Genomic DNA, 20,764 nt, shown 5'->3' with positions numbered 1-20,764 from the left:
TACCCATGCTCATGCGCTTAAATAATACTCCTCTTGTATTTTTATTAGATGGGTCTAATATTTAGAACCGAAAAAGTAATAGAATACAACATTTAAATATAATACTCCGGTCCTAAATGTAAGACCCCTATACAAGAGTGTATAGGGGTCTTACATTTAGGACCGGAGGAGTATCTTAATTTAAGCTTTGTCCTTTCCAATGCACATAATCAAGAGAAGCAGAGGAGAACATGATGATCAATGATTGAATGTGGAGGTTTGGAACATGGGCATCTGGGACCCTCTTCTTCCCGGACAACACCACATGTTTTGCTCTATCATTCTTCTCCGCGTCGCGTGTATCTACCTGGATGCGTAATTGAACCCAAAACTGCAAAAACAAGAGGCGAGAGGAAAAAGGGGTGCAAAAACCATGGGCCCTTTGCGGGGGATCATTTTTATTCCAACAAACAGGAAAAGGGGAAGCCCGCCACTTGCTATTACTGGCTCCTTCATTTATTTTACATTATCCCTCACTTTTAACTTGGGAACTTCCTGCCCCCACCATGATTTTGTTATTTGTTTGATTTGCAGAATCTGCTTTTTGATTGATTTCTAAAATCCGCTCCCTCACCTTCACCTTCAACCATCCCCTGCCGCTATCGTAATTGGGTTGCTTCTCTTTAGGCTGACTCGCTGAGTCAAAGTCTCCAGTCTCCTCCAGTCCTCCCACCCCAACCTTATCCTTCTCTACCTCCCCTTCCTTGTACTCTCCCCCACTTGCTTTCTACATGATTGAAAGTTGAAACCCGCCTCTGCCTTTTTAACTATAAGTACCTACCTCGATTATTTAAGCATCTCCCCTCTCCACTCCCTCCCCATCCCCCCAATCATGACTCGAACGCTTCGAATCCTCAATTCCCTCGACCGCGCCGCCGCCGGTGCTCCCCCGCCCGAGGCCGTCGCCGTCGAATCCGACTTCGTCGTTATTCTCGCCGCCCTCCTCTGCGCCCTCATATGCGTCGTCGGCCTCATCGCCGTCGCCCGTTGCGCCTGGCTCCGCCGTGGATCCGGCACCTCCGCCTCCCCCGCGCGGGCTCTGGCCAACAAAGGTCTGAAGAAGAAAGTTCTGCGGTCGCTCCCGAGATTCACCTACGTTAACGGCAATCCAATTAAGTGGGTGGCCACGTCGGAGTGCGCGATTTGCCTGGCCGAGTTCGCCGATGGCGACGAGATCCGGGTGCTTCCTCAGTGCGGGCACGGCTTTCACGTGGCTTGCATAGACACGTGGCTGGGGTCCCACTCTTCGTGCCCCTCTTGTCGGCAGATTCTGGCGGTAGCCAGGTGCCAGAGGTGCGGCCAGTACCCGGCGGTAGGAGGCGGGGGATCGGCCGGAGCCGCCAGTAGCTCTGCCGGTGAACCTGAGCTGAAGTCCAGAGAGGACGACAATGCCGCTTCTACTACTGCCAATAATAACATAAGCAGCGGGTTTAATAATTTCTTGCCCTGAGCACTGGGCAAGTAGTCGCAAACTTTTTGTATGTATATGTAGATTTGTTTTTTAAATTTTACAAATTTGTACTTCTTTTAAGTCCTGGGAGTTGGGAATAGAATGAACTTCACTCTGGGTGAACTCAGTCATAGTTATGAAGCTCTCTAGCCTCTCTCCAATATTCTAGATGGTAAACCTGACCAAGAAAGAGAGACGAGAAAAGCAAATGGTAAACGGCGGAATAAATAAAGAATAAAATGATTGTCGTCGCCGTGCATGCACTGGAAAACAAAGGTTAATCTGAGGAGGTGGGAGATTTTGTAGAGCGGCGACAAGGTTCAACTTATTTTTTGAAAAACAAAAAACAAAGGGGCCAGTTCAAGGGAATGGATCATGCTATAACAAAAGGCCGAGATATAACAACCCCGCGCAAGGCAGAGGAAACAAGGTTGGTCTTTAAAATATCTAGATTGGAGGGCTTTTTTTAGTGAGGGAAGGGAGCCCCCCCGGGGGAATAATAATAATACTAATAATAAAAAGCATTCGTTATTTGACATGTCACAGAATTGGGGGAAGATTGCCGGTTAAGCGAACAACTATAGTAGTAGGTCCGAGAGGGATACGAGGAGGAGATGGAAATGTAGGAAATGGATGGTTGAGGGGTTAGGCCCTTACGGAGGGAGTCTCTTCCCAGGCTCTACTTACCAATATAAACAAACGCTTTGGTTAATTAAACCCATTACGCTTCCATCCACTTTCCACATCGGCAAGCTTAAGATCTGTACGATCTGGAAATAAAAAGGAAGAGACTTTATAAAAGGAGCAAGTGGAGCACCTTTAATGAACACCTCTATTTTTGTGAGCACTTTAGGAAAGGCAGATCCCTGTGGTGAGTGGGAAAATCTAGCCAGCCCGACAAGTAGCAGCCGCCGATATTTTCTTTCCCACTGAAAAGCCATTCGCCCCTCTCCCTTTCACTCTTTATATAACGCGTTGCCCAATGCCCATGCATATCTCACGCGACCTTATTCTTTTTCTCTCTAACCCTACTGCCTACCATGTCATCTCTGTCGTACTTTCTATCTCACCAAGTTTCCTTTCATCCTGCCCTGGTCTCGTCTTTTCTATCTCAATCATCTCATATATTACTGCAACGCATTCTGATTCGGTGATTCTTTATTTGCAAAATGCTAAATTGAGCAATCATTAAAGCATGGCCTTTATTGTAGAAACATGAAACATCCCTGATCACACACTGGCAAAAAGCATAATAATAAACAATATCAGTACTCTGAGACTAAGTTGGGACTTGTGTGGGTGGATTCCATTTCTTTCTCCTGAAAGTGCACGGGGAGTTATAACGAAGAGGAACCTCGCTGATCACCCTTTCAAACTCCGAACATTTCATTCTCCCACCACCCATAAGCTCTGCGCCTCAAAATCCCCAAGCTTCCGTATCTATCAATGATCCATGCTGCTTCCAACGATATCAGTTTTTCATCCCTATAGCCGCAGGATCAGTACCAGGCTTCGCTCCAATGGCAAAAAACTCAATAATAACTTCCAAAGGCATGCCCTTTGTTTCAGGAACTTTCAAGTAAACAAATATCCAAGAAAGAATGCATCCCGCGACAAATAATCCAAACACACCAGTAAGGCCGAGGAGTCGAAGTAAAACAGGAAAGGTGGAGGTGACAAACAAGGTACAGATCCAGTATGTGAGGGAACATATGGAAATGCATATTCCACGTACACTTGTGGGAAAGATTTCTGCACATATTATGTTGGGAATCACACCAAATCCCATGCAGAAGACACTTTCATACACCACAACACAGACAGCAGTAATTGCTGCATTGAGGACAGAGCTGATGTTCAAAGCATCTCGGACTACTAGTATCACAAGAGACCCTATCAGAACTGGCAATGTGAACAGCATTATTGACCTGCCATGAAATGGACAATTCGCAATTATATATTGTCATGAGATGTCGCATTCGATTACAAACGCATGCTCCAATTGTAGTTACTCAAGGCAGCCAGACATGCATAATGAGGTACAGACAGAAGAAACCTGTTGTCAGAAACGAGTGCTTATAAAACAAACCACGCACTTGTAGTACAGTCCTAGCCAGATTATAAAAGGGCAGTGCTGGTGAAATTTTTTGGGTCCTTTTCCATTAGGTTAGTCAATAGAATGAGGGGATGTGGACACCTTTTGTAGCTCCCCGTCACACCACTGACTCCTAAAAAAATTAACCAAAAAAAAAACCTTCATGCAAAATTAAAAGAGTTATATTAAGCTTTAACCTTTTAATAATAATTCTAAAAAGTCTCAAGAATTACAACAAAAAGAAGAATTCGTGTGAAAAGTAATGCAAGAAGCTGAAGAAGTATGGTGAAAAAAGGTAATGTCTGTAGAAGTGTGAAGCAGTTTTTACTTTTAAACCTCAAATCAATTAAAATGAAAAACATTGAAAAGTCAAAATATAAATGTGTGTCAAGATTGAACCCCAAACCAACTTATAATTAGTTTTGATGATAACGAAATATTGAAAGATTATTAAACAATTTAGATTTTTGAAATATGTTTAGAGAAATTTTTTTAGAAATAAATATTATGCTCGGACTATTTATCCAAGATTAATGTTGAATCATTTATAGTATGAAGCTTAAATGATGAAACTGTCTCATTACAAAATCAGAAACGATGTTGATGCAGATCACGGTTTAAAGGACAACGACTAATAAACTGATCTTTAAGAAGGAAGACGTTGTGATCCCAAAGAAAGAAACAAGAATATTGCACAATGCTACAAAAGGAAGATGGATGTCGGAAAATCAAGAGAAGCCCTCCACAAAGTACAGATTTTTTAGCATAACATAAAAACGGTGAAGACTCGAGCATTCAAGAAGTTGAATTTGAGGAGATGAAGAAAAGAGTGAAGGGCCGAAACAGACATCATTATTACATTTCTCATTGTAATATTTTAAGCGGATTTAATTGTGAGCTGTCTAGTTATTTAGAGCTGCGTGAGCGTTATAAAAATAATTCTTTTAAGAGAGTCACCTATGTACTTAGTTCGAGGGGAGTTATATAAAAACCCGGAGCCTTGAGTTTGGGGTCAGCTATGAAAATCTTGTTTTGCAGGTGAACAAGTGTAAAACCTTGGCCATAGTGGGAAGATCTCGAGTATTTCCAAAGTACCGTGTACTGGGGCCAACCCAAGATCACATCAATATGCTCTCTCTCTCTCTCTCTACTCGTTATTCCCAGCTAACTGGTTCCGCACATGTTTCTAGCTTAACTTGTATCTATGTGTAAAATAGATATGCCATGTGCATGTGGGTCTGAGTAATGAAAAATTGGTTGGTAGTTTTGTTAACAATTGGGGGTAATTAATACGCATCCAACACACACAAGCATGGGGGGAAATTATCACCCACATGGTCAATAACATAGACACACCGCTGATGCCCCCTTACCTGCCCTCAAAAAAGAAAGAAAGAAAGAAAAAGCCAGGGGCTGCCATTAGTTGTTCCTCCAAGATCAAAGCATATGGAGAGATAACATATTGTATTGTAACATCTCGACCATTAGTTATTTTGGTCCCCTAGTATCTAATGAAAGAGACGTCAAAATTCCACTGAAGAACAGATCATTAACACCCAAATATGTTACTCATGTTTTCTCCATCATAATAAAGATATCAACAATCACTCATAGAAAATATGACAATGAAGAAATAGATGGGAACAATCACGGAGAGAAAGATTGCAGTTAACAACAGCATAGAAATTTAAGTTTAAAGTATAGGCATACCTCCTGCCAGCAATATCCATGAGCCTCATAGAAAGAGCTATACATGGAAGCATACAGAAAGTTGTAAAAACGTTTATGAGTAAAGAGGAAGATATTGAGCTGAAGCCAAAACGTGACAAAAGATCCCCAACTCTGCGTCCTCAAGAATTTGGGGAGCATAGTAAAGAAATCCATTGATGCCAGCAGCCTGCAAGATATAAAATTTCTATTCAGAGCTACATAGGAAAAGCAAGCAGGTAGTAACTCAACCAACAAAAACAAAATGCAAAAGTTTTCCTCTCATATCCAGCTTGTGCTTATGTTAAATTGTGTAGAAAGCAACACCTGGAGAGAACATTATGTAGTTTTGAGTATATGCAAGAATTTTATCAAAAGCTGATGGCTAGCTTGAGTAGCTTGTCACGGCCCATTTCCTCAGACATGACCATTTTGCATATTTGTTCTTGTGATTCACGAAAACACCTAGAAAGATAGTATGAGGAAAAAGAAAGGAGAGAATGAAACAAGAATTCGATTCTTGGGGGATTGTTGCATAAAGTAACTCCCAAGGATGGGTCAATTTGAAATTATGTACATCAAATAATATTAGTGGTGTGCGATAATCAATTAAGGTTTTATTAAGTAGAAATGACTCTATGCCTCTTAAAGAAGATCTTGAGTTTGAATCTTGCGAAGGGGAAAAAACTACATTAGAAAAACTTCCTCCGTTAGCAACCTGACACAGCTTGAGTCCAAATTAACTAATAGTGACAAATATTGAATGATTCCCCTAAAAAAAGAAACTGCGTACAGCTCCCAAACAGAAGTCGAAAAAGGCACAGATCTCATCAAAAGAAGAGTCTGATTCTATCGGGGACTGTAAGCATTAAGGGCAGATCAACTCTACATCGTTATCTCATGCATGTAACTAATCATCTTCAATAGTTCATAATTATCAATTTTCTGAAATGTAGCCATTGATTAAAAAAAATAAGGAATGTTGAGAGAACAATGGATATCAATCATTACAGGAAAGAAAATAGTTAAGTACAAATTATAGAAGACCAATGAGAGTTACCTGCTGAAGAATTTGAAGTCCTATTCCAACAATTAATGCACGCTTGACTCCAGGTTCAAGCAGAGCCTTCCAAACTGCACCTTTCGCAACAACTTCAGGATCATGCAGTGCATCCTTAGAGCCAAGCACTGATTGGCTGACTAGTCCAGCAGCTGGGAAAGCTTCACCCTCTACAGGTATATCATAACCAGAAGTTGAAACAAATGAATTGAACTGAGGCGCAGGGACAGCTTCTGCATGCAAATAAACCCTTTGGAGTCCTACTTCCCTTTTCCTTCCCTTAACCTTCTCAGATGTTTTATAAACCAACCGCCAACCTCCACCAATGTCTGTGTTGCTAGGTATTTCGCCAACATTATCCTGGTTCAAGCTGCTATTACTTCTCATGCCTAGCATGCCATTACTTCTCAGGCTGCTATTGCTTCTCATGCCAAGCATGCCCTCACTTCTCAGGCTGCTATTGCTTATGAAGCCAAACATGCCGCCCTTAAATGGTTGAGTCCTTTCCCTCTCTGCAGCATTAGCTTGAGGTGAAAGCAATGGTGCATGCAGGTTGTCACTTGTGCCATAGGGATTAGACTCTACATCAGCCATACTTGAGAAGCTGCACACTTTGGAGAAGCCCCTTGCACTACCAGGCTCAGGAAGGGCATCATGCACACTACCAAACAGAGTAACGATAGGGTCCTTGAGACTTGTGCTCTGTGATGCAATGCTTGCTTGGCGGGATATCATGCTGCCCTGTCCATTAACTGGTTGGGCAACCAGTGAAACTTCCTCATTGGGTCCATATAACTTTATGCAGTCTTTCCCTACATCCTGGTTAGCAGTGAGCTCATTGACTGGAGCAACTATGTACTCTTCGAAGGAGGTGGTTTCACCCCCAGGGCTCAAACCTTCAGCCAGTAAAGCCAACTCACCTGTAGATAAATAAAAGCTCCAATTAGAATCTGCCAAAAATTATGAGAAATGTAACCTTAGGCTTCAAAGGAACATTTTAAACTTTTGTGCTCAATGAATCTCGGGCTTGACATCAAAGCCTCTACAACCAACTAGCTAATTCAATCTATGCCACGTCCCATTCTCCTTGAAAAAATTTCGGGCAAAAAGCTAATGCACTGTCCACAGTTGAAGTCCAAAGGAATTTTCCGGTAATGATAGTGACTTTTGAGTTAATTGGACGATGAATGAGTGTCGTATCCATATTGTCAAAGATAAAAATGAAGAGAAATTTTTCACAAGTAATGATGACAAGCTTTTAGTGACATCATAACGGGTAAAAAAAAAAAAAGGCCAGTTTTAGAGTCACCTGAAACATCTTCGGTGCCGCGTATTCTCTGCAAGACCTTCCTAGCCTCATCAATTCGACCTCTGCTCACAAGCCATCGTGGGGATTCAGGCAAGAAAAACACAGTCAGAAGGAAATAAACGACAGCAGGAATAGAAATAACCCCAAGCATCACTCTCCAACTGGGGGAGGCCATTAAGGACATTGAGAAAACCATACAGTAAGCCAAAAACATGCCGGCAGAACAAGAGAGCTGAGTGACAGTATTCAATTGACCCCTGATATCGGCCGGTGCTATCTCAGATATGTAGAGAGGAGTAAGAGTGACGGCGAGAGCAATGCCAAACCCATCGAATAGTCTCGACAACAGGACGATATAAACATTAGGAGCCCATAACATCACCAAACCGCTACAGAAATACATCACGGAAGATATTATCAACATAGGACGCCGTCCAAGCAAATCAGAGACTTTGCCGGAGAATATTGTTACAAAAGTGCCAGTAAGAAATGTCATGGACACAATTAGCCCTTCAAGCGTGGGATCAGCATCCAAGTTGAATTCTCGCTTTATATATGTCATGCCCCCTGCAGGAGGTTAGCAACAACACTTTTTCAGCGAGGAGATCTAGTCCCCTAAACCATTAGCAGCCTTCTTCCGTTCTAAGCATTTGGGATATAAATACCAAAATCAAGAAACATAAACTTACTTTCGAATGAGATGCACAACAATTCTACTGTGTTTCTGAGTGATGACTAAATCTACTTTTGAAGATTTGCGGGAATAAATGAAATCTTAAGATTTTGAGATAGCATACAGGACATGGATAGGCATCAACTGAAAATAAGAAATTAGGAAAACCTCCGGATGAAGGGATGAAGAAAAGACGTATGAATGCTTAAGAAATAATGAAAAGATAACCCACCGGCAATGGCAGAACTATCCCATCCAACCAGGAGATTTCCGAGGGTTGCAGCAACCGCAACAAGTACAACTTGACTCATCTTTAGGGGCAGAGGCGGAGGGGCGAGAAACCCGACCCGGAAGACTATTTGGAGAACAAAGCTTCAGGAGGTGTTGACCGTTCCAGAAAGACGACCACTGACAGAGAGAGTGAAGCAGAAGGCGGGAGGGATATACGCCGATTTGCGACTCCAAGTGTAATCACATTAACAGAATTAAAAACCCCGCCCCTGGTCGTTCAGGAGATTTTTATTGTATTAGTGCAGTGTTCATGAGTGTGCGTCATATGCTATTCTTTATCCATCACCTGAATCCTAATCGCATCGTATCCGTCCGCATTCTATTCTAGTACTGCAAACTCAGCATTCGCTGGAAGAGAAATTTTGTCAGATATTTATTACTATTTTATTTTCCAAGTCAACCGACAAATGCCGAGATCTCGATAAGGTTATGTTCGCTCTCTCTCTCTCCCCCCTTTTTTTTTTTTTTGTGGTTTGGTTCAATAATACAAACACAAGCATAAGAGGGACAAGCTAAATTAAATTATTGAAATAAGGAAGTTAGTGATAGAGGAGTCCGAAAAGGGCTTCACACCAGACACGGACTTTAAATAAAGGACGGATTTTTATGATAAAATGGAGTCTGAAAATTATGTGTGAGAGCGCGGAGATGCCACGCTGCCTCCTTAACTTGAGAGATCAGTTCTCAAATTGGAATTAATTAATTTCATGCGGACTCCTCTCAAATTCTTGCCCATACATGTGTTCGTTACTGTTCTCATGATTGGAGGGGGGCATGTTTTAATAAGTTTAGGATCCCACGCTAAATTGGCGACGGCATATTTTAAGGCAAGTGGCACCCCTGCCTTGCCCCAGTCCCCTGACTAAAACAACAGGGATGAACGCCAACAAACAGCTACGGAAGGGTATTAATATCTAGATGTGATTCGCTCCCCAAATTCATTGGATACAGTTTGGGCGGGCGCCCGTATTTAGAAATTGTGAACATAGTGTGCCGTTAATCAATAACTCCTGACGATTCACAAAATAAGTTTGCTGAAATTTCAATGGCATTGACCGCTCAGGTAGCAGCAATCTTGCGCGGGCACGTGGTTCACATCCCCTGTACGACACGCACAACTTGCGGGACAATTGTCAAGCCAGGTTGGTTTTGTAAAACTCGCGCAATACAAATTAGAGGAAATATTATTGTCTCTCCAGTCATATGACACGCCATGCTTGTCGTTTCTGAATCTCCTTTTTTTTTATCGTAAATAATATACGATCTCATCATTTCTCCTTTGTCTTTACCTTCTTTGTATTTTCTAAAGTAATCTGGTTGCGTTGGGTTTCCCCCACCCCTCCGGGCCAAAGCCCATTGAAAAGAAGAGGGCTAGTTGATGAGAAGCAAGCCCGAACACGTCTTCATTCGATGGGCACAGCAGGCCCATTCCATTATGCAGAAGGGCACGCGAGTGATTTGATTCTTTCCCTCTCTCTGTTTCTCCCTTTGGGCCTGTTTGGTTTGAGGCCTGTTTGGTTTGAGGGGAGAGAAGGGTGCGGTAAGAAAAGGTGGGGAGGGTTTAATCTTGCCTTATTTGGTTTAATCAAAAAAAAAAAAAGAGAGAGGAAGGGATATTTAATGCTCCCTTCTTTGATTTAAGGGAGGGAAGGAAGGGATAGTAATAATTAATTTACTATTTTACCTTTACATATTAGTTTATATTTTTATTTATGTATTATATAAATTCATTTATATCTTATTTCAAATTATGTAATTCAATAAATATTCAGTCTTATCATATTAATATGTGTATTTAAAAAGTAGCAAAGTAATTTTTTTAATTTTAATAAATATAATAATATAATTTAAATAATCAAGTTAATAAATTTTATATGCTCCAAAAAAATGAAATTTTTGTTCTTTTTCTATTATTTTGTTTTCCCAAATTTAAAATATATTTTAATTAATAACATAATATATTTACAAAAATTAATTTATTTTTTAATAATATAATTTTTCATTGCAATAATATTTTTATTTTAAAATAATTTTTATTATAATATATTTTTAATTATAATAATATTTATTTTTTATTTTTTGATGATAATAAATTTTTATTTAAAATAAATCTTATAATAATATATTTTATAGGTATTAATAAAATATCACAAAAAACATAATGGCAAAATGATCTAACAATTTGGCTCTCCTCTAAAAAACTTAGGGGAAGCCAAAATGGGGCAGGGGAGAGACAGGAAATTTTAGTTTCCTTCCCTTTCAAAATTTCTAACCAAATGAGGAGATGGGCTTATTTTCTCTCCCTTCCCCCATCATTCCCTCCAACCAAACACACCCTTAGTTCTTCCTCTTGTTACATTATTTTGAATATATTTTCACATGGCTATTCTTGTTTGTGATGTTTAATTGCAACGGTAGACACCCAATATCTGCAATGATAGTACTTTTTTAAAATGATTTGGAAATGTGAGAAAGTTTTTGATGGCAGTAATGTGATTCGTAGTTTTGTTTGTGATGTAAAGGATAGAATTTGTTTCTAAAATTCAGAAACACACACAAACTTCTTTTTTGGCCCATCGTAAATGCAAACTTTATATGAGTTTGATAGGTGAGCTAAGCAAATTTTAGCTCTCCTCTCCCTCTATTTAGTATGGCTATAAGGGAGTTTTGTTCTATACAATTCTTTTCATAACATAAAGGATCCTTCAAGACGTGGACTGAGTTAAGTTTCAAGAGGGCTCACCAATGTCCAGTCTAAATTCCTTTTAGATGGAAAGTGATGATGGAGGCTAAATGTTCCCTCCTGTTTCCCTTTTCTGTTTGTTTTTGTTTCTCGTGTCATTGCTTCTTTTTTTTTTTTTTAATCAGTACTAAAAGTCAATACATTGTACCAAACGTCAAGAAGTCCTAGTTTCCTTTCTCAAACCCCTTCCCTCATAGAAGATGGTTGATCTAATATACAAAAGTTACTCTTCATGGAATGAGAGAGTTTAGCTAACTGATTAGTAGTAGAAATTTGTTTCCCGGTGGTATGTACCAAAATAACAGTCCAATGTCTAAGGAATAAAAGTCTAGCATTGTCAGCTATGTCTTTAAACGGGTAATTCTCATCACAGCCTCTACAAAACAAAGACATGGCTTCTACACAATTAGTGTAAATCACTATCTTCATATAGCCTCTGCTCCAACAAAGTTGCAGCCCATGAATCATGCCAAGAAGCTCTGCAACAGCTAGCGATTCATATACAATCTTACAGCTAAATCCCCCAATCCACTGGCCATGATTGTTCCAAGCAGCACCACTACAACCGTCTCTACCATCTTGTAAGACTGATTCATCCACTTCCAATTTGATAAAGTCCTCCTGGAAACAATGGGTACAGTCTTTTTACATAGTGAGCGGCAAAGTAGAACTTATAGTTGGTCATTAAATCTCTATCCCAACAAGTATAGAATAAGCTATCATGTGCACTAATCACATTACCAGCTACTCTAGAATCAAAAAGCTTGTTACATCGAGAAACCCAAACATTCCAGCATATATAACCAAAGAGAATCGACCATTGGATATTTTTTGTGTAAATATAACTTGCCTCCATAGTTAGATTCTATTTAACCCATTCTGACCCCTGTAGAGTAGTGAAAGTAGACCATAGTTGCGGATCGACCACTGACTTCCACCTTTGGATAGTGTTGGCACAATTCCTCATCAAGTGCGTAGAGTCTTCCTCCTCATCACATCCAAAAGGGCATTCTGGTACTGGCCATCTTCAAAAAAGCTTCTAGATGTTGTCGTCCTGTCTTTAGTGACCTGCAAGAAGAAAATTGTAGACAAATTTAACAATAAAGCAACTATCAGTTAACAGCCATTAAAAGTATTTATCCTCTCCTCTCTTCTCATGATATAGGTATGCATAAGTGATTTGGTTCGTAACATGGTAAGAAAACCAATAGTTGAGTTTTTGCATATTCCATTCCCCCTTCAGTGTCACATAATCTATCACATGTTACTCCTTATCCACCCATCCTTTATACTCTAGTATCAACACAGCAAGGGGGCTCCATGATCGAAGGAATCACTTGGCTGCACACCTTTTCGCTCACTCATCCTTTCACTGTTTGGGAGAACTTTCCGCGTCGTTGCTTTTGGTTTTTGCTCCCGCTTTTTTTTTGTTTTAAGTTATAAGCTGTTTAATGTTAGTGATCAAGTTTCTAGTCAAAACAATAAATTCCTTTTAAATAGTTTACGTGAAAACTAGTAAATATAGATATATACCCTTTCGCTCCTGTCTTGACCATCCTTCTAACTCCATCTATGTTGACTCCTCTTCTTCGCCCTATCTATTCTTTTACTGAGCTTTACTCTGAAAATTTCGGCTTCTTTTTTGCTTTATCCTGATTAAAAGTATTAATTTCCCCAGAAAAAAAGAAAAAAAAAACCGCGTGCCCTATTTACTTCTCAACACCGCTCAATCCTAATACTCTGTGTCATTTATCTCAGTGTTTAGTTCATAGGTTTTAAAATTTTATAGTTTAATGTATTTATTTTTGCAAGTAATTAATTTTTATTTTTATCACTTAAAAATAAAAGATGTAAGATAACAGGCCGCAAGCAAATCAGTGTACTTTAAATAATAAATGCTTAAAATAATACTACCTCATGTCTTCAATATAAGAGTTAGTTGACTAATTTGAGGAGATTAAGAAAATAAGTTAAGTTAGTTATTTGTAATAAATAGGTATTGTTTTTCCTAAAACATCCCTACTAATCAAGTGTATTAGTTAGAACTACTATTATTAGAAGGATTACCTTAAAAAAATATATAAATGTGAGAGACAAAGTGGATTGACATTTTATATTGATGATCAAAATAAAAGTCAAATAAGATCTTATATTAAGAACAGTAAGTAGTATAATATAAAATTAAATTTCTACATTTACATGTTCAAAGGAAAAAATGGGGGCCTTCTTACTGGGCAGGGCATTTATATTTGATGTCCAATTATGCCTCACATGATTATCTCTTATGGAAGAATATATGGGGGAAGAAAAAATAAGGCCTTATTATCTCTACTCTTTGATACTAGCTCTTGTCTTTTAATACATATGTTAGTTTGATATTTAATTTAATCATAAATATAAAATTTCAATCCATTTTATCTCTTATATTTATCTAATTTTTCAAAGTAGTCTTTATAGTAATTACATGTATTAAAAGTTTTATTAAATGATAATTCTAACTAATATACATGATTAGTAAGGACATTTTAAGAAAGACAACACCAGATTATTATAAATAACTAGTTTAACAAATTTTGTAATCCACTCAAATTAATTAACAGTTCTTTCATGAAGGATCTAATATAATATAAGATATAGTTGGTGAGTACCTTTAATATAAGATATAACTGGTAGGTTCAGGAGGAGTGGCATAATTTTTCACTCCCTAGATAGTAATAAATATATAATATTACCTCTTATTCTTGATATAAGATCTACCCGATTAATTTAGAAATATTAAGAATATTATTAAATTACTCAAGACTTAATTATAACATATATTACATGATATTCTTATAATACTTATAAGTATTATTAGATTATATATCAATTTATAAATGAATTAAATTAGTTTTATTGTCATTATAATTTTATAACAACAACTATTATTGTATTTATAAATAAGATACCCATTTATTTCACTTCAGTTTGGGTGACCCGACTCGTCTTTTCGAAGGGCCCGAAGAACGCGCGGCCTAACCGTGAACTCGAATCATGCTTGGTCATGCTGATTCCACATCGCAGAACAAGGTTCCGATTCCTCCCTCCCCTGCCGCCCAGCAGCTTCATGTTCCTTACCACGCAAATGCACAAAGTTGCTTTCTTTTCTTCAAAGGGCACTTGACTCGGACGGAAGAGTAGAGCAGAGGTGACGTCGGGTTTTTCACTCGAGGAAAAGGTCCAAAGTTAGCTTTCTGTCTGTCCATGGATTCCACCATCGAGGGCACGCCTAGGTATTACGGGCTCTGCGCCATTGGAGGAATGCTCAGTGCCGGCACTACCCATCTCGCCATCACTCCTTTTGACGTCCTAAAAGTCAATATGCAGGTTTTGTTTGCCTTCTTAGCTCTGTTTTCCTTTCATCTAGCTCATAAAGCTATTTTATTGGGTTACTGCATTGCTTTTGAAATGCTGGAAAACTTGCATCAGAAGTTGTTTTTCCTAGTTTCCACTCACCATGGTTGTTGTCTTGACCATTTCTGTGTTAGTGTTCTCACTTTTCAGGCCTGCATCTCTTTAATCTGTAATGCTAGTTTACTTCATCTGAGTTGGTTCTTGAATTGCACTTTAATTTTTAGAAACTTGTACCAGAGTTTCATTGTTGCTTAGATCATTTCTCATGGGAGATTTTTTTCACATGCAGGTGCACCCAATTAAATATTACAGCATTTCCTCGTGCTTTACTACCATATTAAGAGAACAAGGGCCTTCTGCCCTCTGGAGAGGTTGGGGCGGCAAGTTCTTTGGATATGGGGCTCAGGGGGGTTGCAGATTTGGTCTGTATGAATATTTCAAGGGACTTTATTCCAATATAATGGGAGACTGTAATAGGAGTGTGATTTACTTTGTTAGTAGCGCGTCTGCTGAAGTATTTGCCAATATCGCTCTATGCCCATTTGAAGCTGTCAAAGTGAGAGTGCAGGCACAGCCCTGTTTCGCTAAGGGGCTGTTTGATGGCTTTCCAAAGTTGTATGCATCAGAAGGCACACAAGGGTAAATACTTAATGCAATTGTTTTATACTTGGTCTGCATCTGTTTCTAGGGGATGATTGTTTAACTTCTGCTTGCAGATTCTACCGTGGGCTTATTCCACTTTGGGGCCGAAACCTTCCGTGTAATTTCACATCTCTTGAAATGACATTTAATGCAATCAAACAAAATTTCTTTTTTTTTTTTCTAGGTCTAGCGTTTTACGGTATGTCAGCATTATTATGCATCCACTTGCCAGAGTAATAACTTGGAATTTACCAACCAGCGACCACATGTCATCGTTATGGCGATTTGATGCCTACACTGGTCGTGGTCTATATTTATAAATGCATGGATAATATACCCTCCTCCATGCATTGAAGTGATAATCAATATGTGCACATACTAACTTACCTATTGGTATTTGTGAGTTGCTATATTAATACACATTTATGGCCAGATTAGAGTATCCGTTTCTGACTGATCAGGTCTTTTGTTTTATTCGCCTGCTGATTGGCAGTGGACTTTTCTTTTTTTGGGTTTGAGGGTGCTGAGTAATCAAAGTACACTGGACTGTGTTCTTATAATAATCAACTTTTTGTTGTTCTTTAGATTAGCATGACGATGGAATGGATAGTCCACTGATAGTGAATTAAAATATTCATGGTTGTTCATCAATGAACTGGCTATTAATTATTGTGTTGATTTTTTGGGCAGTTTCTGTGGTTATGTTCTCAACATTCGAGCATTCTGTTGATTTATTGTATCGCAAAGTTGTTAAGAAAAGAAAGGAAGATTGCTCAATAACTCAACAACTTGGGGTGACGTGTTTAGCTGGATATGCTGCTGGGTCTGTTGGTAGCTTGATTTCGAACCCTGCAGACAATATTGTAGCTTCTCTTTATAACAGAAAGGCTGATAGTCTTATGCTGGTATCTATTTCTTTACGTTTGGCTTTGATGATACTTATTTGAATATTGGAAAGATTTTGGAAGTTTGATGGAATGATTTATTCTTCTTATGAACAGGCTATCAGGAAAATTGGTCTAACCAATCTATTTACGAGGAGCCTTCCTATTAGAATCCTTCTGGTTGGCCCTTCTATAACTATGCAATGGTTGTTTTATGACACAATTAAAGTTATAGGTGGACTGTAAGTGCATTACCCTCAAACTATTTTTCATGACATGTTATTTAGAGACTTTTGTTTATCTTAAAGTCAAATGTGCCCCTTCCCATTATATCTGTTGGGATGTTATTTTACCCTCTAGTTGTTTTGTGTGTGTGTGTGTGTGTGTGTGTAGGAAAGAAGAATGTGAGCAATCAGAAAAAGACACAGCTGGTTGATAATTTGATGTTGAAGGTGCATTTTTAAGAAAACAAATGTACAATTCGATAAAAGAGAAAATTGGTCCGTACTACCTAGAACAATTTCAGTTCACAAATTCTGGGTTTCAGATAAGGATTCTTTATTCAAATATAATCAAAGCATGAGAGGCCTGAATGATTAAAAAAATCTTGGGGCACAAACTATCATTTTCCTCTGTTTGATCCAGTATAGTGGCTGCCTCAGGGGAGGGGATTAGGAATGAGGTTGAATAATATGTGAATTTGTGTTTTCAAAGAGGAAAACAACGGTACCTCATGGAAGGGGATTAGGAATGAAGTTATGTGTTATGACCCTCCGCGAATACTTCTAGGTTAAAACACCTTCAGCTATATAAAGAACAGATTTGCACACACTGATGGAAATTTAAGCTAATACAGATTACGTAGATGCAATGCACTACATTGCTACAAGAACATTACACAAGTCCTACTTACAAATGAAACTGAGAAGGAAGGAAAAGGCTACCTTTCAGATTCTAACATGGTATAACAAGGAGAAAAGATGCAACTCTCACAGACACTACAGTCTCAACATAACAGAAATTCTAGATAAAGAACATAACAGGTCTGCCAATCATTCGAGAGGATTGGCTCTCTCCACTCCGATGCCTAATCCTGACTTAACGTTCTTCCTCCCCCCTCCTATTGAACAAAAGGGAAGATTTATTGACCCCAAAAAGTGACTCTCACAGTCCTCTACTTATCCCTCTCACAGACTTTGACTACAGTAACCCTATAGCTGCCCTACTTCCCTATTTCTTTCCCCGAAATAGTAGGAATCGCCGAGTCAAAGTTCTGACCAACAAAAGCATCTTTCCCTTTTCATGTATTTTCCTAAGTCTCCAAAAGTGATCCTAACATTGTGACACTGGTTCACTGATTTTGAATAAATTAGTCTAGTTCTTGCCAATTCATGTATCAGACATTGTATGATTTGCATCTATTTTATACAGAAGTTCTATTTTTCCTTTGGGCCGTGTCTTTGAGTAAAGGAATTGACTCCTTGGAATACGGCTTTGCTCAAGACAGAAAGGAGTTTTCTTTTCTTTTCTTTTCCCTTTTTTTCTTGGAGGGGGTAAGAGGGGAGCTTAACTTCTCTAAACTCTCATTGCTATTTATCAATTTTATGTTAAATTAATTGAAGTGTTTATTTATGGAAGAGCAGGTGGACAAGTATAAAATTGTATGCTTGAAATGTCAAAATTCAAGGCAAGAAGCATAAAAAAGAACGTTCTAAGATATTTGTTTTTCCTTGAGTGGTTGAAGTGAATATAGGCAGAGTAGGTCAAGCGGGGGAAACATTTTCTTAACCATAAGCTGTGATATCTGTCAAATGGCTAAGATTTAAGAATACACAACTAAATTGCTACCATGGGCTATGATCATTGAGATAATGTGTCACAATTTTTAACCATCAAATGTGTGGATGAGTATTACATAACCAATGAGCATACAGGAAAATGTAAAGCTTTGATTCTGTGAAAGCATGTTAAAATTCCATCATGCAGTAGGAATAACCCTAATATTTTAAACAGGCAAAAATGTTTTAAACCTCTGTCAATTTGGGCTGGTGCAATTTACCCTCTCAATTGTAAGACTACCAATCCTATAAATTCACAAATCCATGCCACTTGGATTATATCGTGCCATGTTCTCTCTGGATGGCCAACAGAGGAAAATACCTCTTTAAAAAAAATTAAAAAAGATTGAACCCTCATTTTCCTCCCTTTTTAATGCACAAGTACTGAGAGCACACAAAATTGTCTGAACCTTATTTCCTCAAAGCTTGGATTAGTTTGGATTTGTTAAGAAAGCAGATATTCAGCTCGGTTCCATTAGACTCTTGGTCAAGGGTGCAAAGAGAAGAGTTGAATTACATGAATTTTTATTGGCCAAAATAAATTCACATCAATTTTTTAAACTAGGGCCTGATAGTCGGGTATTTATGATTGAGGGGTAAATTGCACAGGTAGCTGTTGTGTGTGCTTGAGCCATTTAAGTATGTTTAAATATAGTTAACAAATTGTTATTTAAAACTGGGGATGGGGTTAAAATTATTGGCATGCTTCTAAACTTCTGCACTGGCTACTAGCCGGTGCAAAAAATGACATTCGGTGAGTTCCAGGTGCATTGTACTATGTTTCAAAACAATGCAGAATTTCTGAGATTTTCTGTATTTTTTGGTTGGCCCTACCCCATTGTGTTTTGCCTTTTGTTCTATTTGACAAGTCATATTATTAATGAGGCCTAATCCTTGTTGGTGACATGATTTTGTAATGAAACCTTGCAGGCCAACTAGTGGTGAAGTTGTGACTGACTCGGGAAGAAACGAGGTGGGCTAGGTTCCCGTAAAGGGAATGACCTAGTCGCCTCTTTCTGTTGACCGCGCCTGATTGCTAGTCAATTTATAGAGTATACAAGATTATTTTGTCCATCATCATCCAAGCCTTCTTGGATTCGTCATTGTAACAGACTATATTTGAAGGTATTTAAATTACCTTGGACAAGAATGGGGAGGGCATAGTAGTATGCGTCCCACATTTGCAGTTCAAGAGCTATCATTTCTGCATATCCTATAAATTTGTAGCGGAAGAATGTAATGGGAAGCTTCAGCAGCAGTGCTCGAGGTGCCAGTTTTTCTGTTCCCCTGGCATTTATGGCATGTTTAAAGAAACTGTTTGTGCAGGCTCTTGATCTGATAAGGAGATGGTTTTTAATTATATTTTGGTTTTCCTGGTGCCTAGGACGCTAGTTGGTATGAGTAGCACAATTGTCTTCATTATCTGCATGGTGTCATGGTCGGGTAATGCTCTCCATAGTTCCAGAACCGACTCTCAAACTACAACTGAGAGAAGGAACTAAAAATAATGAATTATTGATAGATATGTGTGGCGGCATTTAGATGAATTATTGAGGGTGAAAGGAAGGGAGGCGTCACGAGAGGCTGATTCTGGTGGCTGTGAAAGGGTTGGCCTTGGCCCCATCATTTATGAATGAAGGGCGTGGTGCCAGACACAGCCCCAGAAGGAGGGATGCCCACAAATTGAAGCCCTTCCAACGTGACTGGTTCCTTATCCCCCAACTCTGCTCATCAAATGTCATCTTCATCTTCACATGTCACAAGATCTCATGCGTCCCTCCCCACTTTTGCTTCATCCTACATCTTCATTAATTATACATCTTTTATTGCCCCATTTTAGCTGTCATGTCCAATGTTTTTTGTTTTTTTAAGAAAATTGTTTTGGGGTTCTTCAAATATCTTCAGAATATTAATTTGCCCCTTGCCTTTGGAGAATCCAGTAAATATCGTCCTTCCATGTTTACAGTGAATCTAGTTAGATATCATGTTTTTAAAAAAAAAAAAAAAAAAACTTCACAAGTTGCATTATTTGTAAGTTATGAACAATGCGTCTGATTTTCTAGATCATATGCGATGTGTAAGAATTACTGACAGTTTTAACAATATGTGCTTAACCGAAAATTTTGTAAATAAGTAAATCATAAATTTTTTTTTTGAGCACTAAGTAAATCATAAATATTTAATTACAAGATTTTAAACTACAATGGCTAAATTAAAAATTAAGTGAAATGAAAAAAAACAATACAAACTAAGCGTATTTGTGTGAATTATGATTTTATAAATATCTAATCCGACTGGCATAAACTCTCATACTCGGGATACTAAAAGCAATGAAAAAGTAATTAAAATTATTTTAGAATGTGTGTAACTAATCTGATTCTAACTATAAGATCTCATTTGTAGTTTATAAAGGAGGTTTTATAATTAGGACTGGAGTTACTATCAGATAATGTATATCCGTGTGTTGGTGTATTCAATTCACGTTACCAGAAGATGGAATTATTAACTATACTGGGGGAGGGAGATGCTCTTGCTTCGCAGAAGAGGAAGAAAGGAGAATGCACAAGTGTGTATAATACTGAAACTCCAGTTGCGTGGCGAGGCTGGAAAGCCAATAGCTAGCCAGCATAAAAAGCTCTT

At 38.5% G+C, this 20,764-nt stretch overlaps 2 protein-coding genes and 1 pseudogene across 3 annotated transcripts; 2 read left to right on the top strand and 1 right to left on the bottom strand.

Moving 5' to 3' along the window:
* The first annotated feature begins 213 nt into the window (after positions 1 to 213).
* Positions 214 to 1,628, top strand: LOC114750817 (RING-H2 finger protein ATL80-like). Its single transcript, XM_028939427.1, has one exon. The coding sequence runs from the start codon at positions 872 to 874 to the stop codon at positions 1,487 to 1,489; it is 618 nt and encodes a 205-aa protein (XP_028795260.1). The 5' UTR covers positions 214 to 871; the 3' UTR covers positions 1,490 to 1,628.
* A 1,004-nt stretch (positions 1,629 to 2,632) lies between these two features.
* On the bottom strand, positions 2,633 to 9,055 carry LOC114750816 (monosaccharide-sensing protein 2-like; annotated as a pseudogene).
* Positions 9,056 to 14,397: 5,342 nt separating this feature from the next.
* LOC114750808 (mitochondrial phosphate carrier protein 1, mitochondrial) lies at positions 14,398 to 19,958 on the top strand. Of its 2 annotated transcripts, XM_028939414.1 has the most exons (7): positions 14,398 to 14,733; positions 15,050 to 15,399; positions 15,477 to 15,520; positions 16,093 to 16,307; positions 16,404 to 16,528; positions 16,680 to 16,738; positions 19,055 to 19,123. In XM_028939414.1, exons 1-6 carry the CDS (start codon positions 14,611 to 14,613, stop codon positions 16,720 to 16,722), a joined length of 900 nt encoding a protein of 299 aa, XP_028795247.1. In that variant the 5' UTR covers positions 14,398 to 14,610; the 3' UTR covers positions 16,723 to 16,738; positions 19,055 to 19,123. The 2 variants fall into 2 exon arrangements, with proteins under 2 accessions (XP_028795247.1, XP_028795246.1); XM_028939413.1 differs by lacking the exon at positions 16,680 to 16,738 and having other exon boundaries at positions 14,400 to 14,733; positions 19,055 to 19,958.
* Positions 19,959 to 20,764: the final 806 nt, after the last annotated feature.

This window comes from Neltuma alba, unplaced genomic scaffold (assembly GCF_004799145.2).
Source record: "Neltuma alba isolate B1F8T4 unplaced genomic scaffold, ASM479914v2 tig00006653_pilon, whole genome shotgun sequence".
In the NCBI taxonomy this organism is placed as follows: domain Eukaryota; kingdom Viridiplantae; phylum Streptophyta; class Magnoliopsida; order Fabales; family Fabaceae; genus Neltuma; species Neltuma alba.
The sequence above is the reverse complement of the archived record's forward strand: the minus strand, read 5'-3'. Positions and strand labels throughout refer to the sequence as shown.